This window comes from Mustela putorius, unplaced genomic scaffold, assembly GCF_011764305.1.
Source record: "Mustela putorius furo isolate JIRA1106 unplaced genomic scaffold, ASM1176430v1.1 tig00000450_pilon_pilon_pilon, whole genome shotgun sequence".
Classification (NCBI taxonomy): Eukaryota; Metazoa; Chordata; class Mammalia; order Carnivora; family Mustelidae; genus Mustela; species Mustela putorius.
Window position 1 is genome coordinate 24,506,316 of NW_025421385.1, and position 20,699 is coordinate 24,527,014.

Consider the following 20,699-nt stretch of genomic DNA (forward strand, 5'->3'; position numbering starts at 1 on the left):
AACCCTAGCTAACTGGCTCTGAGAATTTTTCACATTGGCACATTGAGAGACCAGATGTTACTGTGTTTTCTCTTCCGCATACCCCTTTCTTGGGCAGATGCTGCTTCTCCTACCCTGGGACTTCACATTAGCTCCTTTGGTAGAGTGGTCCATACGGCATCATTGGATGGACTAAACCTCTCGTTTCCTCTAACCTCCTGAAGTTGTCTTTACATTTAGGATTTCTGTTTTCGTGGTAACAACAGACACTGTATAGAAGCATGGTCATTTTCTCCCATCTTTTCCCATAAAGGACTTGTAGTCCAATTAAATGAGGTGTTTATCATAGTGTTTAATTAAGAAAATCCAAATACCATGATGATATGGGTGCAGCTATGTAAAATTTTGATAAAGACTGGAAGAAAGCATTAAAAATATAAATATGGGCATTAAGGTGATAACACTTCAGCATGTTTTAAAATAAATACATTTTCTTTTTTTTTTTTTTAATAAGGCTTTATTTATTTATTTGACAGAGAGAGACACAGCAAGAGAGGGAACATAGCAGAGGGAGTGGGAGAGGGAGAGTCAGTCTCCCTGCAGGGCAGGCTCTATCCCATGACCTTGGGATCATGACCTGAGCCTAAAACAGATACTTAACAGCTGAGCCACCCAGGTGCCCCGAATAAATACATTTTCTTTTTAAGATTTCTGGTTTTGAAATGTGGACTCACATATGATTTAGAATTTTGACCTGAGCTGCGGGGAATTGACAAGTAACTTGCCTGAAATCATGTGTTTAGTGACATAACCAGAATTTAATTTTAGACTCCTAAAAAATTGCATGTCTGCTTCTGTGGCAATAGGCAGAAATACATGGTTGGAAAATGTCATTTTTGTACACTGCGAGTTTCTGTGCTAGACCGCCTGGAGTGGTTGAAGTGATGGAAGACAATTGAGGAAAACAGAAAGCTAGCACTGAGCAGGCCTTGAGGGTGTTGATCTGATGACTTAACCACCCCACAGGGATAGGTGCTACAAGGGACTGCCAAGACTGCCATCTGAAAGCTTGAAACCCCACCTCCACCCCTTGTTTCCTTAAAAACCAGATAAAAAGGAATGCCTGGGTGGTTCCGTCTGCTAAGCATCTGCCTTTGGCTCAGGTCATGATCTCAGGGTCCTGGGAATGAGTCCCACATCAGGCTCCCTGTTCAGCAGAGAGCCAGCTTCTCCCTTTGCCCCTCCTCCTGCTTGTGTTTTCTCACTCTCTTAAGTAAATGATTTTAAAAAATAAAATAAATTCTAGGGGCACCTGGGTGGTTCCGTCAGTTACACAAGTCCCACTGTTGGTCTCAGCTCAGACCTTGATCTCAGGGTCATGAGTTCAAAGCCCCATATTGGGCTCCATATACCATATTTAGTATCTTGAACCAGAGTCATGCCTTACTATGAACCCTCAAGTCTTTTTGCAAAACAGTTGCTCTTTGGACGTGCATTCATCTCTAGTCATCAAGCTAGTTTTTTCCTCCTTAAGTCTCTGAGTATGTTATTTTGCATTTATCCCCAGTGACTATCATCTTGCTTTGATGATCTATTCCTCTAATTTCTTAATGTTATTTTAAAATTAGATTCTTGTTCTCTGAGGTGTTAACAATCCCACACACCTCAGTGGCATCAAGTCAAGATTATGACTTGATGGTCATAATCTCTGTTCCCCTGTGGATCATGAATAATATTATTAAATTCTATCAATAATAAGCCTCTTTGTGACATCATAAAATGTGCCATTCTCTCCATTGTTAACCCCAATACTATTGATATTATTTGAATTCAATTCTCTACATAGTTGCAGATCTTTTTTTTTCCCTTCAGATCGTATATTCCTAGCTCACTGATCTCGGGTTTCTAATTTTATATGTAACTGAGAAATTAGTTCACAATAATAATATTTAGTGGGACAGTCTCTCTCAATCTTAAAATTACCATTTTGAATTGCTGACATCTAAAAAATTACATAGCTACATAATATCTGTCATTCATCAGGAAGCTACGGCCGACTTAGATTGTTGGTGAAGACCAGTTTTTAGTTGTAAGCCTGGAATCGTGTCCAGTTTTGCTCACCACTGTACTCTGAGGGCCTAACACAGTGCCTGGCACACATACTGGGTACCAGATAAATATTTGTTGGATTAGAATAGAATAGAATAGAATGAGTGAATAACCCAAGATAAACCAAATGTTTGTGCCTCGATTCTGTTCTTTTCATTCGTGAGGCGTATTTGGCTCTGCCTTTGTTCTTTTTCCCTCCGAAGTATATCTGCAATGAGATGGTTACATCCTCTATGCTTTGCACTCCCTGGGTTGAAACAAAGATTCACTTGGGGTAACCTTTTGAATCGTAGTCTAGAAAGCGAACTAAAAATGCCCTCCAGGCTGGTTCTGTGGGTGACTGCTCTGCACTGTGGGAGAGCTGGATTCAATTACTGCTCCCAGTTAGTGGCCTCAGGAGCCACCTGTGCACAGGATGTGCCTATATGCCTTTATGTGGAGGATAGAGCCTTCTGTCCCCTAGAGGAGCCTGTTTCGTCCATTGAAACTGTTTTAAGTAGATCGAAGGAAATACCATTCCCTTTCCTTGGCTAAAAACAGCGGCAAGGCACGGGCTTTCCAAAATTAACGTTCTTGAAGAGAAAGAAAAGGGAGGCACCCCCATGTAGACCCCGAATGTGGTTTCAGTAAGTAACAGGTCTTTGTCATTACCTAGATTGATACTTCCAAACTCAGACACTCATTTACAGCCTGGTTTTATACAGATTTGAAGGTTTTTGCGATTTCAGCATGATCGGTATCAGAAAGCTATAATCTGTTTCGTTGGCACATGTGAAGCCATTCCCCCACATTCCCCCATCAGGAAGAGCTGAACTGCCTTTCCTGAAATGGCAAGGTGGCAGTGCCACCTCCTTTTTCAAACAGAATTACTGAGATAACGGTAGAGATTACAAACACTGCAGCATTGGCTAGTGATGCGTAAGATGCTACTTAAGCTTTTGGGCAAGTGGATCCTGTCTCTTTCCCACAAATCTTTGACTTGCTGGCTTGATGAAAGATCTTATCTATTCACCAGATCATAATGAAGCCAGAGGTGGACCGCGAAAAGACAGATTCCTGCATAGTGCGATGGTGCCCCCTGTAGAAGGTCTCCCAGTCCTAGGTCTGAGGAAGTTATACTCATCTTTATCTTGGATTCAGCTAAAAAGACTTGTGTGCTCCTCTTTAAAAAGGTTGTAGGCCTTTCTACGTGCTTTGATCTCTGTGCGATGCCTACCCTAGTACACGTCTCTCATTGTGCACTCTGCTCAAGACACACAAAACACTTTGATCAGATGGCTCTATCGAATTCTATCTTTGAATCCCTTCGTTTTATGGGGAAGAGATCAAATAACCTCACAATGTCCACACCGTTACTATCTCACAGAGTCATGATTCTGTCCAGGTTCGCTGACTCCACAGGATCTACTCTTTACCACCATACTGCTTCTCAGAGGGCTTAGACCTACTATGAAACAAGCAAGGGAGAATTTGAATGCAGGCTCTGGTTTTATGAACATCCGGGAGGCGTGATACCTCACTCTATAATCCAACATTGTTCTTGTCTCAGAAATAGGGATTTTCTAGTAAATGTCTGTATTACGATTTATGTTTGCTGATCTAGTGCAATAATTATTGGGATTTTTTTTTTTAATTGGCAAGCATTCTTCACTCTTCAAAGAAAGGTTTATGGATATAAACATTTAAAATGACTTCTCATTACCATTCTCTTGAGGGAGGCAAGGATCTATGTTAACAAATATACCTTCGGTAACTCTGTATCGTAGAGATCTCCTTCTGGAAGAAGTGTTCATCCCACAGGTATGACAATAATTACATGGCACAGACAGTAACTTCTTTACCCCGTATGCTGGTTCCTGCATTCCCCCAGTCTGATGTAACCTGCCTGCAAGATAATGTCACCGTTGTAACTCTCGGTAGATAGTTTTTCTGTTGTTGGACATGGACGTTAGTGATGGAAGTCTTAAATGTGTTTTAAGCTCATGTTGTATCAGGATACTTGTTAGGATGTTAGAAATCTAGGGTCCTGTAGACAGCAGTGGTAGTGATGATAGTTTTGAGGCAAGTGATCCCCAGTTACCAGCATCCAAATGCTAAAGTAGATGAAAAATTGAGACATAAGGAGGAGTTAAGAAATGGATACGTAAGAAATGTATGCACGTAGTTTATGTGTTCCACAAATAACCCCCAGGACTGTCACATACCTACATGACGTGATTGCTCTCATCCCACAATATTCTTTTTAATTAAATAACCAGCATAATATTCGTCATGAGATTACAGAGTTCCCTTTAAAAAGCTACAGGCAAAGAGTGGCTCGTTGCGGCAGTCTATAACCTATATGTTTTGCTTTTTGAATTTCAATGTGTATAATTAAGCTCCTCTTTGGAATATAATACTAAAAATAAAAAATTATTTTTGAATCAGAATACAGATAAATCTGAGATTATTTATAAATAGTTCAATTTTCCTTCAGAAGGCATGATTGCTCTCCTATGCAATTTAAGCCTCAATTTAATATAATTCCATATTACTAACCTCAAATTCCAGTGAAATGCCAATGGAAGTTTATAAACTAAGAATTAAATTCTACATTGTAGTCCATCTGAGTGCCTGGGTGGCTCAGTTGCTTAAGCGTCTGACTCTTGGTTTTGGCTCAGGCCATCTCAGGGTGGTGGGATCAAGGCCCATGTAAGGCTCTGCACTCAAGGGGGAGTTGGCTTGAGAGTCATACTCCCTGTCCTGCCCACACTACCAGCCCATGCACACACTCTCTCAAATAAAATAAATCTTTTAAAAATAAATAAACAAATTGCACATTTTCGTCCATTTAATTACATTTTGGAATCAGGTACATCGGCTCCTACCCTGAGCTATGTACAAGTTGAACTGTCTTTCTTAAGGAGCAAGCATTACTTTTTTTAAATTTTTTTTTAAGATTTTATTTTTATTTATTTGAGAGAGAGTGAGCATACAAGTCAGGGGAGGGGCAGAAGGAGAGGGAGAAGCAGAGCAGGCTCCCTGATGAGCAGGGAGCCCAACATAGGGCTTGATCCCAGGTTCCCGGGATCATGACCTGAGCTGAAGGCAGACGTCCAATCGACTGAGCCCCCTGGGCGCCCTGAGAAGGAAGCACTACCTTGCCTGAATTCTCTGTCAAGGAGTCAACAATTTAGGTCAGTTTTGAGTATGTCAGTAAAATGTTTTTAGCTACATGAAAATACCTCTAAATACATGCATATGCATGTATATGTAGGGGTACTGAACTCTATACATATGTATATATGAATGTATGATTTTGGATTATTTGTACATATAATAGGGATGTATATATTCAGATATGATCATTTGTATGAAACGAGCTATTTGGTTATGAAGCTATTTGTGGATAGTAGTCCACAGCACAGACTCATAAATGTGCTCTGCTAAGACATGGTGTCGTGAATTGAGCTCTGAAACAAATCTCACTGGCCCACCTGGCCCACCCGGGACATCATCTTATTGCCACACATCATCTTATTTGTTCTTCTTAATCACTTCATGTGGTATGATACGATCTTTCCAATTTTACAGATGAGGGCTTAGAGAAGTTGCCTAGCCCAAGATCACACATGTCCAAGTCTACAGTTTTCCTACTAACGTTTGCTCATTGCCTCTCTACAGTTGTTTTTCATATTATGAAACAGCAGAAATGGATTAACCGGTCTTAGGAGGAGAACACCTTATCCCCTTATTGGATTAAAAAAGGTTCCTATGTGGCTTCATCTGGGGGTTTCTTTTCTGGTTCTTGAAAAACTGCCGTATATGGAAACAGCAGCATTTTGTCCCTCCCAGAGCAAACCTCTTCTCTTATCTCCCATCTCCACGGGGCTTCAGGTCCCAAGACTCAGCAAGGGAAAAGAAGAGCAGAGTAACAAATGCCGTGTGTGTCACACATGCTCATACAATTATACAAAATGATCTTAATTCTGCAAAAGAACACAAAGAACTTATTTTAAAAGTATTGTAAAGATTAATACATATTGCAGGAGTTTTCTGGACTATTTTGCAAAAGAAAAAATACTCTGATGTTTTATAAGAGAATGGAAAAATGTTAAAGTATGGGCTAAATTATATTTGTCAATTTGAACTCATTAGTTAGTCCTTTATTCAATGACTTTTTTGTCCCCAAGATTTATTTATTTAGAGAAAGAGAGAGTGACCGACCACAAGCAGGGGAGAAGCAAGGGAGGAAAGAATCCCCAAGCAGACACCCTACTGAGTGCAGAAACCCACCCAGAGCCTGATCCCATGACCCCAAGATCATGACCCCAGCAAAATTAAGAGTTGGGCGCCCAATCAACTGAGCCACTCAGGTTCCCCATCCAATGACTTAAATGTAGTATGATGAGCCCTGTGATTGCTTTCATTTAATTTTTTTTGAGAGAGAGAGAGGGCATGTGCATGAGGTGAGGGGAGGGGCAGTAGGAGAGGGAAAGAGAGAATCCCAAGCAGGCTCCACAACCAGCACAGAGCCCAACACAGCGGCTCAATCTCACAACCCTGAGATCATGACCTGAGCGGAAATCAAGAGTCGGACGCTTAACCAATTGAGCCACCCAGGTGGCCCCCAAGATTGGTTTTTAAAAATAGTGAAAACGGGACGCCTGGATAGCTCTGTTGGTTAAGCAGCTGCCCTCAGCTCTGCTGTGATCCCAGGGTCTTGGGATCGAGTTCCATGTTGGGCTCCTCACTCACTGGGAAGCCTGCTTCTCCCTCTGCCTGCCGCTCCCCCTGCTTGTGTGCGCGCTCCCTCTCTTGCTCTCTCTCTCCCCACCCCCCGGCAAATAAATAAATAAATAATCTTTAAAAAAATAATGACGTATAGTGAAAATGACATGAGGTAATGATGTCCTGTGATTGTGTGAAACAGCAGGTACCATTACTGCAGTCAGACTCTTTGGTTGAGATTTTTGGTAAAAATAAGTTTTCAATATTAAGGAGTTAAGTAAAAATATGTTAGTTTTGTGACTTATAAAGTGGAGGTGATGATATCTGAGCCTTATTCAGGGCCTTAGTTTAAAAAAATAAAAAGTATGACCTGAAGATTATACCTAATCAATTAAAATATTTATGGCCTTTTTCTTAGCAGAAATGTGGAAATTTTCCATTTCCAGTTCTTTTTTTTTTTTTTAAAGATTTTATTTATTTATTTGACAGAGAGAGATCACAAGTAGGCAGAAAGGCAGGCAGAGAGAGAGAGAGAGGAGGAAGCAGGCTTCCTGCTGAGCAAAGAGCCCGATGTGGGACTCGATCCCAGGACCCTGAGATCATGACCTGAGCCGAAGGCAGCGGCTTAACCCACTGAGCCACCCAGGCGCCCCTCCATTTCCAGTTCTTACTGACATTTGTTTGGCAGCCATATGGCATTTTTAGTTATGGTTTTTTAAAAAATGTATATATTGTTATAGAGGCACGTGGTTAATATAACAATGGCTTCAATTTTCCATCATCTCTGTAAATAGAATTTTATCCAAAGCTATTTGACTTAATGTATTTCTTAAAAATCTATGATGTAGCGGCGCCTGGGTGGCTCAGTGGGTTAAAGCCTCTGCCTTCGGCTCAGGTCATGATCCCAGGGTCCCGCATCGGGCTCTCTGCTCAGCAGGCAGCCTGCTTCCCTCCCCTCTCTCTGCCTGCCTCTGTGCCTGCTTGTAATCTCTGCCTGTCAAATAAATAAATAAAATCTTAAAAAAAAAAAATCATGGGGCACCTGGGTGGCTCAGTGCGTTAAGCCGCTGCCTTCGGCTCAGGTCATGATCTCAGGGTCCTGAGATCGAGTCCCGCATCGGGCTCTCTGCTCAGCAGGGAGCCTGCTTCCCTCTCTCTCTCTCTCTGCCTGCCTCTCCATCTACTTGTGATTTCTCTCTGTCAAATAAATAAATAAAATCTTTAAAAAAAAAAAAAATCTATGATGTATATTGAAAAAATTTGCCCTTGGGGCACAGGTTTGCAAAGGACATTATTGACATAGATAGGTGTTCTCTTCCAGATGAAATTGATATGCCTCCCAGTGCACATACGAGTGAAAGGAAAAGCATTATACCATGCTGCTTAAAAGCAAGAAGTATTTGGATCTTGACTCCAGCACTTATCTTCCATGTTACCTTGAGCAAGTTAACTCTTATCTAAGTTTGTTCATCAGTAAAATAAGAATAATGTTAGTAGCTACCTCATAGGGCTGTTGTAAAGATTGAAGATAAGTATGTCTTAGTGCTGGGCACACATAAGTACTGTGAGGTTGTCTTTGTTGTTATTGCTAGTATTGTTATGATTATGGGCTATTTTAATATTGGGAATTGTATCATTCTTGTCCTTTGGCACATGAATTCATGTGCTCGAGGAAGGAACTAAAAATTCTCTTATTTCGGGGTGCCTGGGTGGCTCAGTGAGTTAAAGCCTCTGCCTTCGGCTCAGGTCAGGATCCCAGGGTCCTGGGATTGAGCTCCGCATCGGGCTCTCGGCTCATCAGGGAGCCTGCTTCCTCCTCTCTCTCTGCCTGCCTCTCTGCCTACTTGTGATCTCTGTCAAATAAATAAATAAAATCTTTTTTTAAAAATTCTCTTATTTCTGTCCCCTTTCCTTTGCTGAAATAAGATATTTAGTTAAATCAGTAGATTTTCTTTCTGTAGACTCTTGCAGATAATCTGCTGTTCTGAGGAAAAACGAATGTTTCTTAGGTGGTTTGCAATTTGTTTGTTTATCATAATATGTTTATCATATTAGAGAAAAGTTTTAATTACAGCTTTTCCTTTTGTACCAAGTCTTGCCAATCAGAGAAGTTGGGAAGACCTTTCAATTGAAGCACTATCAGCTAGAATCTTGGAGTTGGATGGGACTTTGAAGGCTGCCTTGTTCCACCTCCCACATCTGCTAAGAATTTTATTCATAGGGACGCCTGAGGGGCTCAGTCAGTTGAGCATCTGTCTGCCTTGGGCTCAGGTCATGATCCTGGAATCCTGGGATCAAGCCCCACGTTGGGCTCCTTGCTCGGCAGGGAGCCTGCTTCCCCTCTGCTTGCCATTCTCCCTGCTGTGCTCTCTCAGTCTCTCTCTCTCCCCCTCTCTCTATCTCCCCCTGCCAAATAAATACATAAAATCTTAAGAAAAAAAAAAAAAAAAGAATTTTGTTCATCCCTTCTCTGATGTGATCATCTAGTTGCTGAGGACTTCCAAAAACAGGGGCTTCACAGCTGGTGAAAAATAATTATTCTCTTGTTAGACAACTCTAGTTGTTTGAAAGCTCTCTCTTACCTGCTGTTGAAGTCTGTTTCCCAGAAATTTCACCCTGTACCTCTTCGTCCTGTCTCCTGAAGCGTACAGAACAGGACTGTTCCATCTTCCATTTGATCACGTCAGGTGCTGGAAGATGGCTTTCATCTCCTCCTGTAATCCTTTCCTCCAGGTTAAACATTCCTTAGGTGCGTGTTTTCAAATACCTCTTCATCCTAATACTGGAGCCAGGCTACCCTGAATGCCCATCTTGATACGTGGCCATAGCACCCAGGACAGAGCATGGTTTTCTAACCACAAACTGACCATCAAACAGTACAGCCTGACCATTCCTGCCTGTGTTTTGGATATGTACTTCTGTTGATGCTGCCAAAGTTTGTGTTTGGGCTTTTGTTCTAAATTTTCTTGAATCTATATCACCGTTTGGCTTATATAAAGAATGTGGTTAGCAAAGATTCTCACCACTTCTTTATGAGTCACTGTCAAACTGAGGTTCACACTTGTACAATGAATTTTTGGAACCTATAGAACCTGTAGAACTATACAATTATCCCTGTACATTGTATCTCGCGAGTCTCCGTCTTTTTTCAATATGTGAAAACCATTAAGATTTTGATGCTATCCATGTGTTAGCTTTCTCTCCTGGCTATATGACATCTGAAAATTAAAATCTAGTACATATTTCTTCTCCGTCTTCTTTCAGGTAATCCATGGAACTGTGATAAAGGAAAGAAACCAAATCGGGGTTGTTTTTTGTTTTTCTTTTTTTTATTGAAATATAGTTGACTGGGTGCCTGAGTGGCTTAGTTGGTTAAATGTCTGCCTTTGGCTCTGGTCGTGATCCCAGGTTCCTGGGATCGAGTCCCATGTTGAGCTCCCTGCTCAGCAAGGAGTGTGCTTCTCCCTTTCTCTCTCCCTCTGCTTGTGCTTTCTTTCTCTCTCAAATAAATTTTTTAAAAATCTTAAAAAAAAAAAAAAAGAAAGAAAGAAAGAGGGGGCACCTGTGTGGCTCCGTGGGTTAAGCCTCTGCCTTCGGCTCAGGTCATGATCTCAGGGTCCTGGGATCGAGCCCTGCATCGGGCTCTCTGCTCAAAAGGGAGCCTGGTTCCACCAGCGCCCCTCACCCCGCCCAGCCTGCTTCTCTGCCTACTTGTGATAGCTCTCTCTGTGTCAAATAAATAAATAAAATCTTTAAAAAAAAAAGAATTAAAGGGGGCGCCTGGGTGGCTCAGTGGGTTAAAGCTTCTGCCTTCGGCTCAGGTCATGATCCCAGGGTCCTGGGATCGAGCCCTGCATCAGGCCCTCTGCTCAGCAGGAAGCCTGCTTCCTCCTCTCTCTCTCTGCCTGCCTCTCTGCCTACTGGTGATCTCTGTCAAATAAATAAAATCTTTAAATAAAATAAAATAAAACCCAAATATACTCTCTTTACTGTTTCTGAAGCTAACAGTGAGTGGCCATATCGAAAGAAAAATTAGAATATTTGGGGGCACCTGGGTGGCTCAGTGGGTTAAGCTGCTGCCGTCTGCTCAGGTCATGATCTCAGGGTCCTGGGATCGAGTCCCGTATCGGGCTCTCTGCTCAGCAGGGAGCTGCTTCCTCCTCTCTGTCTCTGCCTGCCTCTCTGCTTACTTGTGATCTCTCTCTCTCTCTCTCTCTGCCAAATAAATAAATAAATAAAATATTTTTTTTTAAAAAAAGAATATTTTGTAATGATTTGCTCATTGTGACCCACCTGTCCCGGGGCTGCCATCAGCACTGACTTTTTTCCTAGATGTCACAACCCATCTATTTGCTAACCTTTTTTAAAATTTTGCCATCATTGTGCGTAAATTCACTGGTCTTTGTTCCAGATGCACCTCTGTCCTCATCTTTTTCTTTTGTCCTGGGTTTGAAGACATTCGTCAGTTGAATCTCTCATCTCTGAGATTTCTTAGGTCTTTCAGTAGCTGGAAAGGACCATTTGTGTGCACTGGGAGCATGAAGAGGACCGAGGTAAGTGGATGCCGCTGTCAAGGTGCTCTAGACTGGAAACTGGGTTTCCAGAGTGAGGAGGAAGACGGAGAGGGGAAGTGCCGCCAGAGATATCAGGCAGAACGCGTGAGAAATCTGCTGGCGGGGAGCAGGCTCAGTGAGGGTGTCGTGCAGTAATTTGTCCAAAAGGGCAGTACTGTGTTCGGAATGGGAGTGGTGGTGGCCTTAAAATGCAGAGGATACCGGAAGCCAGACCTAAGGCAGGTTGGGAGCTGCCTCCTCCCTGACGACCTGTAACGGGCTGTTTCATCCTTAAAGTCCCCTCTTCATGGAATTTATTTTCATCTTTACAGTTTTTAATTCATGCCTTATTTCTGTTTCCTTTGTCTTCTCTTAATATTACGCCATCTTTGGGGACTATTTGAGAGCACTTGTCCTTCTTTGACATACTGCCGTGATATTTTCATGCCTCTTATTTTTGTCATCGTCTCCTTCCCCTGCGCACCCCCCATCAGTCTTCAGCAGATTCTGATGAGGTTGTTTCTGAACATTTTTCTGTGAGGAATGGCACTTTAAAAACATGTGTGACAAGTGTCCTGGTGATAATACAGACTTAGGGGTGGATTGCCACACAATTCTCACAGCTTTCTACCTCTCCTTTGTCAGCTCCTTCAAATCAGGGATAGCATCCGGTCTCCACAGTGCAGCTCTGTGCAGAACAGCTGCTCGGCCCAGGCTCAGCAATGGAGGAGGCAAAATGCTGCTCCTTTATACCTGGGCCTTTTCCAGTCTGAGCCCCAAGAGACCTTATTCTGTAGCTGTTTATTTTGGGCTCTTTTATAATTAATGATGACCATAGTTGAAATTTAGTTTTTTCAGAGGCTCTCATCCCCCTTGAACGATTTCCATTTATGATCGCTTGGAATCATGGCAGTCTTTTCACTAATTTTTAAATGTGCTTTCCTAATATATGGTCTGGGTGTCCAAAACCATGCGTGCTGGTCCTTTCTTTCCCTGAGTCTAGTACCAGGTTGGAGTCCTTTATCATTACGGCATGTTGGTTTCTGCCATCTTCTTAATCCCCGTTAGGGAAGCATGGTCCACTTCTCCACTCGATTAGGAGATGAGTGGTCTCTTTCCGTAACAGCATGGCTGCCATTTGTTAACTCTCCTCCTTATTCAAGTGTTTTCAACCATTACAAACAAACAAACAAACAAAACCCTTTAACATACTGCTTCGACTTCCCTAGTCTCTATTATCCAGTTCCTACAGAGCAAGGTCTACCCTAATTTCCAGCTGAGTTTCAGCATCCCCATTCTCTATGGCACTTTCTCTGTTTGGGCAAAGGAAAACTTGGGGTTCCTTCCAATTCTGTTCCAGTGCTATAGAGAGGAACAGCTCTGGATGTGCAGAAATGAAACCCGGGCCATTTCTCAGATTTGCTGTTGGCTCTTACCCCTCAGCCGATCTCATCCTAATTACCTTCTCCTGTAAAATGAGATGAGAAGATAAGACTGGGCTCGGGTTTCGACCAGGTCTGAAAGTCTTTCAGAGAGAAGCAGTTGTCTCACCCACTTAAAGCTGCCCAGATCTCATGGCAGGGGCTTGTCTTGACTATTTAAGAGAATTTTTTTAACCAAATGGTTTTCAAAAGCATATGATGATTTCTCAAAAGGGTCTCATAAAAGCAACATTTATCACTGAAAAGGTGTTTAATAACACCTTTTAATAAATGTTAAATAATAATGCACTTAACTTTAAGTACTTTGCATCTTTTTCTCTCTGTGTTAATGTCTTTAATTGGATCCTCTAGCAAGGGATTTGGACTTAATTTATTGCAGGTGATGCTGCACTTACATAATTATTCAGTTGACTTAATTAGAGATTTAATTATATTAGTGCCCTAAAGTGCTATATCAGAGAAGTAAAAAACACAGACTGGTAATTCACCTTTTTGTATTTTTTTACATCACTCACCCTACAACTAAAAATGTTTTTCAAGCCATAAAGGCCAGAGGGCATGCCAGCCTCTTCTAGCCATATCCTAATAAGGAAAGTTCTGTCTGTGCATTTATTAAGGCTTTGCCCAGTCAAAATGCAGGTGAAAGCAAAAGTGGAAAGAATTTTTCCAATGGTGTGGTGAGCCTGGGTGGCTCAGATGGTTAAGCATCTGCCTTTTACCTCAGGTCCTGATCTCCACATCCTGGGATTGAGCCCAACATTGGGCTCCCAGCTCAGTAGGGAATCTGCTTCTCCCTCTCCCTCTGCCTCTCCCCCTGCTTTACCCTCTCTGTCTCTCTCTCAAATGAATAAATAAACCTTTAAAAAAAAAAAAAGGGATTTTTCTAATTGTGGTCTTATCTCTTGCATCTCTTAGAACCAAAGTTGTAGGTCCAGTCCCTCAGCAGTCCTTTCAACCCCCTCCAGCTCTGCTGCCCTAGGGCAGCCCCCTAACAGGTGGTCCTCAGAGGAAGCAGCTGTGTTTGTATCTCCCACACCTACTACATACCCATGCCATACAGGTGCACAATACATGGTGGTCAAAACAGTATAAACCCTTGTGGTGCCTGGGTGGCTCAGGAGGTTAAGCCTCTGCCTTTGGCTCAGGTCATGATCTCGGGGTCCTGGAATTGAGCCCTGCATCGGGTTCTCTGCTCAGCGGGGAGCCTGCTTCCCCCCACTTTCTCTGCCTGCCTCTCTGCCTACTTGTGATCTGTCTGTCAAATAAATAAAATATTTTTTTAAAAGGTTCATTAATGTTGACTATAATATTTTTTAAAAAGTGTAAAACCAACCCAACTATTTTTTTTTTAAGATTTTATTTTTTTATTTGAGAGATCACGAGCAGGGGTGAGAAGGGTAGAGGGAGAAGTAGACTCCCTGTTGAGCAGGGGGCTCAATGCAGGACTCCATCCCAGGACCCTGGGATCATGACCTGAGCTGAAGGCAGACGTTTAACTGACTGAGCCACCCAGGCGCCCCCAACCCAACTGTTTTAAAATACAGTAACTCAAAATATGTCCCCCAGCAGGTAAGGTTCTCCCAAATCTGGCTAATCATTGGAATGACTTAAGAAGCATTTTTAGGCCTTATTAAATCCGTCTCTAGGATTGGGGCCTAGATATCTGCACTTTAAAGTTCCCCAGGTGAGGGATGCAGGGGTGGCTCAGTCTGTCAAAAGGCTGCCATCACCTCAGGTCATGATCAGGGGTCCTGGGATCCATCTCAGCAGTCTCCCTGCTCAGCAGGGAGCCTGCTTCTTCCTCTCCCTCTGCCGCTTTCCCTGCTTTTACTCTCTCTCTAATAAATAAATAAAATCTCAAAAAAGAGAGAGAAGGAGAGAAATGTAGAATGCAATTGCACAACACAGCCTGATCCTTTCAAAACGGCAATATCATAGGGGAGAAAATTATTAAAGTGTCGTAACAGATGAATGCAGTGTGTGAAGCAGGACTCATCATGATTCAGGGGAAAAAATAAAACCACTAACAAAGACATTTTAGAGCCAACTGGGGAAATTTGCTCATGGACTAGATATAACACAATGGTGGAGAATTATTGTTAACTTTCCTAGTTGTGACAATATTCTGGTTATGCAGGAGAGAGTTCTTAGGAGCTGCAGTCAAAGCAAGGGTGAAGCCTACTGCAGCCCAACATGTGTTCAAGCCAAGTCCTGCCAGCTCAGAGCCTGTTGTTAAATATTTCAGAATTTTGTGATTCCACTGTCCTTGGTCTCTTGTGATCAGCTGTGATGGGAGTTTTTATACCACAAAAATCTGCAAATGCTACAAACCGGGTTTTTCTCCTCCCCTGGAGAGGTAACGTACCAGCCAGCATACCACTGCCCACAGCTTATTTGCAAACAGTTGAGAAAACACATACATATAAGTAGATAAAACAAAAATAGCAAAATATTGACAATTGTTGACTGTCAGTAGTTATGTGGTCATGTATTGCACTAGACGAGGAGTCAGCAGCCAGTCCGAGAAGGCGAAGGTGGAAGTATTTTAGGCTCTGTGTGTGTGTACAGCTCTGCCACTAGAGCCCAATGCAGCCACAGACAATATGTAACTGAACGGACATGGATATGTGCCAATAAAACTTTATTTATAAAAATAGCAGGGTTAGATTGGGCTTCGAGCTGCAGCTTGCCAACTCCTGTTCTAGTCTTTGAACTTTTCTGTACTTTTAAAATATTTGATAATAATTTTTTTTTTAATTCAGATTTCTTAGCCTAGTTTTCAGAGCCCTCCTGGATCCCCTGTTACTTATCCCTGTAAGGCTTGTCACACCAATCTACCTTTATTCCCTGGACACTGTACTCTGGTCTCCTCTGTGCCTTTGTTTAAGCTTTTTCAATAAGATTCCCTTGCTCCCCTCAACCCTGTAACTGCTTACCAACATTTTCAAACATGCCTCAAATCTCACTACCCTATAAGGTCTTCTTGAATCTCTTCTAATTACAGTTGATCTCTATTTCTTTGATCATTTATAGTCCTTTATTCGTCCCGTAGTTCTGCTGCTTTTTACAGTATACCCTTAACTAGTTCCTGATCCATGAAGCAGAGAAGGATCATCGTACTTTCACATAATAAGTGTTTAGTTAATGTCTGCACATTGAAATCCACTCATGCATTTATTATGCATGTGCCTGCAGGTACCAACCTAAAGTGTAGAATACAGAATGTTGGCCTGTCTAAGTTAGGTTTGGGGTAATTAAAGATAATGAAAATTGAGAGCATGTTCTCTCTTCCTCCCCCCTCTCCCTCCCTTTTGCTTTTCTTCCTTATCCTTCTCCAACTACCTTTGAGGTTGTTGTGCATGAAGCTACAAAAGACTTCATCTTTTGGATGGGTTGGCTTTCTAAGAGCCTGAGGAGGAAGAAGACTTCAGTTGTTTGGAATATTTGTAGTGTTTAGACACTGTCTAGCACTCTGTGCTGTCTCAGGTAGTTGACTCCAATAGTCCTACAAGGAACTGCCTCTATTACCCCAAGTAGTTAAATGGCTCCTCTAAGATTATAAAGCTACAGTGGGATTCGAATCCACCATTTGAGTGCCTTCATGCTTTCAGTGGTTGGCAAGAGACAAGGGCATCCTGGGCTGAAATAGTCCTGAAGTTCACGTGCAATGTGTGGCAATACCCGTGGGGCAGTGAGATTCTGGCAGAGTGTAGTGTTCGATACTGCGGGACGGGGTGTTGGAAACCCTGGCTTCTGACCACAGCTGTGCCACTCCTCACCTGTGATCTTGGGTGAGCTGCTGAGCTTCTATGAGCCTCTGTTTTCTTCTCTGTGTAATTAGAGGAATAAAGCAGATTGTTTCTTTTATTCCTTCGTGTTACATGCTGTATGCAGTAGCTTAAAGTCTAAGGAAGAGATAGACATGGGAATGGAGAAGTACAACACTGTATAATAATGCTGTACTCCAGGGGACGCCTGGGTGGCTCAGTCCTTAAACGTCTGCCTTACGCTCAGCTCGAGTCATGATCGCAGGGTCCGGGGATTGAGCCCCACGTCAGGCTCCCTGCTCAGCGCGGAGCCTGCTTCTCTCTCTCCTACTCCCTCTTCTCGTATTCCCTCTCTCACTGTGTCTCTCTCTGTCAAATAAATAAAATCTAAAAAAAAAATAATGCTGTACTCCAGATAGGCACAGGGCACTTGGGGAGCCCCAAGGGAAAGAAGGGGCACCCAGCTCCTTAGGGCTCTCATGCCTAGCTGAGCATATTCCGCTCAAGTGGAATTTGGGGAGTTTGAAGGATGTGGGGAGATACGGGAACAGTCTCAGGGGAGATAACAGCTGCGAGCAGTTTCCCTAAATAATGATGATGGGAGAACACGGGCTGGGCAAGGGCTAGATCAGGAAAGGACTTCTGTGACCTTATGAGAGAGCTTGGACTCTTCTGAGGGGTATTGGAAAGCAGTGAAGGATTTTAAACAAGATCACATTTGCATTTTATAAAGCTCTCCTTGGCAGCATGACAGATGGAGTCCAGGGGCAAAATCTGGTGGTGGGAAGACTCTTGAGGAAGTGGTTGCATCAAACAAAGCCAGGCGAGGGATGATGGTCATCTGAACGGAGGTCGCGGCAGTGAGCACGAAGAGGGGAGGATAAATGTGAGAGCTCTAAAAGAGACGGAATGGCTAGGATCTAGAGACTCCGTCCATCCAGATGGATACAGACAACCTCACAATCTCTGTGGTCTCAACAAGATGTGTTCCTTGCCCATGCTCCAGGGCCCACGCAGGTAGGAGAGGCACCATGGCGCTCACTGTGGTCACGCTGGAATCCAGCACGAGGAACTTCTCCAGTGTGGCTGGGCAGTATAGCCACCTTGGGGAAGGCTCTGGAGGGATTTATGCGGATGGTTTAAATGCTACCGCCCAAAAGTGACTTACATCCCTCTCCACTCACGGACTAAAACTTGACCCTTGGGGGCACCTGGGTGGCTCAGTGGGTTAAAGCCTCTGCCTTCGTCTCAGGTCATGGTCCCAGGGTCCTGGGATCGAGCCCCGCATTGGGCTTATCTGCTCGGCAGGGAGCCTGCTTCCCTTCTCATCTCTGCCTGCCTCTCTGCCTACTTGTGATCTCTGTCTGTCAAATAAATGAATAAATTTAAACAACAACAACTGAGGACAATTCTGAAAGTTCCTGTTATTTAAAAACAAAAACAAAAACAAAAAACATTGTCCTTTGGCCCCACCCAGTCTCTGGGGGCCAGAGGGCCTGACCGGAAATGAGGCATGAAGGAGGACCCCCCCCCCCAGGTTTCTGATTTAGGGAGTTAGGTAGAGGTATTCACTGAGAAAGAGAAGAGGGAACTGGGGGAAAAGGAAGCAGGCTGACCAAGTCACTATAAATCTCTTTCAGCTCTGAAGGGTAACCCTATTATTGGCCCTTCCCCGTCATCCAAAAGAGGGATTAGAAATAAACTCCACTTGCTGGCAAGAGTTTCCTTTATCCTTTACAAAGGTGTGTTTCAGTTCATTCTTCCCAGTCAAATAAAGGCTCTTAGTTTTAAAAAAATGTAGCGTTCAGACCTCAACTAAGGTGTCTTTCTTGAATTTTCATACAGACTATTGTGTCAGCATACAGCATTTAAAAAAAAAAAAAAGTCACTAAGTAGGATGTTAATGAAGCCTTCCTCACGTAAGAATATCAGGCTGCTGCATTCAAAATGCCAGAGATGTAAATGCCCTCCGCCTTCATTACCGCCGTCCCCCAGAGGGGCACATTTCAGGATATCAAGGGGTGGGAGCGGGGGGAGGAGGCGTCATTAGGCTGATTGGAGCCAATTGTGTTCCTCCGGAGCCCAGACACCTAGCAGCCTTAGGGAACGGTAGTGCCTCCAAACCTTTAGGGACTGGTGTCCTCTTTACCTCAAAAAGAACGTAGCAGAAACAACGAACCCACACTGTGCCCCCCTCCCCCGCCCCGTGTCCACCTCCCCTCCCCAATTTAACTGTGGTACCTGAAAAACTGACTTTTATTGTGCATTTGTTTCTTAACAGTTGCGGGAAACAATCAAAGCTGGCAAAGGTGTGACTTCAGCTATTGACCTGTGTCGTTACCATGGAAACAAGGCACTGGAGGCCCTGGAGAGCTTTCCTCCCTCGGAGGCCAGATCTGCTTTAGAAAACATTGTGTTTGCAGTGACCAGATTTTCGTGACACCAAATTAAAAAGACACTATTGTTCGTTAGCCGGAAAAAACCGAAAAACAAAAAACCTGGGGGATGAGGGGATCAGGAGAGCTTTCGCGATGGCATATCTAAATGTCTTAATGACTTTAAAATCATAATCCATTTTTTCCCCCTTCCTTTTATCACATTGGTAAATGAATCCTGCCTCCTTTTTGGAACTGCTACAAACAAAATTAGAAGAAAAAAGGTCAAGCAGTTTTCACTTGTCACGCCAGCAGCACACTTGAGGCTGCAGTAGCAGAAATAATTAATGAGATTCGCTCCTGTGACCTCAGCAAATGGACAGGAAATAAGTCCTTATTGATTGGACCGAGCCCGGGATGGCGCCGGGGCGGTGGCCTGTGGTTTGCCTTCTAGAGAGGGCAGAGCAAGCTGGAAGCGGCAGGTGTCAAGAGAAACACGATCGGTGCCAACCAGCGAGGACTGTCAAATCAAAAACTAGTGACCAATTGTTATAAGGGACGATAGTTTTGATAATGAAGAAAAAAAAATGTGCTTTGTCTCCTTGCAATTACGTCTCTGTATCTGTAGGTACAGTATGAATACACTTCGCGCTACTGGTTTTGGTAAGGGTTGGTTTTTTTTAGGAAAAATTTGCTGAAAAAGTAATGCTAAATATTTGAAGTAGGAGATTAAAATGTTATCATATGTTAACTTGGTTGTAGTAGGAATGGCTTCCTTTTCTTTCTAGAAGACCAAAATTTTTTTTTCAAATGCATTTCAAAGACCCAAACTCTTTTTTTTTTTTTTTTAAAGCCAAACGGGATGCTTTTTTTTCAAGGAGGATGTATTCATTTGTCATAATTCAGTCTAGAGAATACCTTTACAACTTTTACAAGTGTCACATACATAACTGTTGATCTGGGGAATAAACTGTCAATTTTTTTTTTTTTAATTCAGAATGTCACATTTTGGTCTTGAACCACAGACATCCAATTACAGAGAATACAAGCAATCTCACAGGCCTGCAATCAGACACCGTCTCTGTGTGGTTCATGGAGATGATTTTTGTGGTTTGCCTGCATGCAATATGAGAAGACCGTGGACAAGAAGGCTGAGTTTACATAAATGATCCAGATTGAGACTCAGCTACCTTTCTTCCTTATGTGGTGTAATTACAGCCCTATCTGCAGACAGTGAACACAGCAAACAGATTTTATTACCTCGTTCACTCAAACACTAAGTGAAGTTATTTTAGTTAAATTCCTTCCCCCCAAAGTTACGAAACCATTTTATCAGGACCCAGCATGTGGCCTGCGATGAAGAGAAAATGTGAGCTGCAGAGGTTAAGGTATTGTATTATGAAATATTTTTTAATATACTTAAAATATTATAATCGTATAGTTCGTGCTACCACAACTTGAACGCCTGTAGATTTAGCTTTAGCGAATGCTTTTCTGTTTGAAACGGTCTTTTCTTGAAGAAATTGGCTTAATTAGTAACTCTGGTTAGCCACATTAGATCAGACTAGGTTTTAATCATTAACTTCCACAAAGGAGGAGTCCTGCTTTTTTTGTTCTCTAGATATGCAGGAACTTACCCCGACCTGTCCGTTTTCTGAGAACTTGTCGGTTTTCTGAAGCAGATGGTCGGGTGCTCTGAGGCCCGATTCCTGGGCTCTTGTTTCTGCTTTCGCAGCTCGTTTGTTGGGTGACCTTGAGCAAGTC

General features: G+C 42.8%; 1 protein-coding gene across 2 annotated transcripts in view; it reads left to right on the forward strand.

The window, feature by feature from the left end:
- Positions 1–19,686, forward strand: part of PDSS2 (decaprenyl diphosphate synthase subunit 2) — a 259,690-nt gene extending 240,004 nt beyond the window's left edge. Inside the window, exon 8 of one of the 2 annotated variants that reach the window (XM_004753444.3) lies at positions 18,842–19,686. In XM_004753444.3, coding sequence (XP_004753501.1) covers positions 18,842–19,000 — 159 coding nt within the window. In that variant the 3' untranslated portion in view covers positions 19,001–19,686. Of the gene's footprint in view, positions 1–10,062; positions 10,164–18,841 lie in introns of those variants that run through there. The other variant, XM_004753445.3, reaches the window with a different exon arrangement.
- Positions 19,687–20,699: the final 1,013 nt, after the last annotated feature.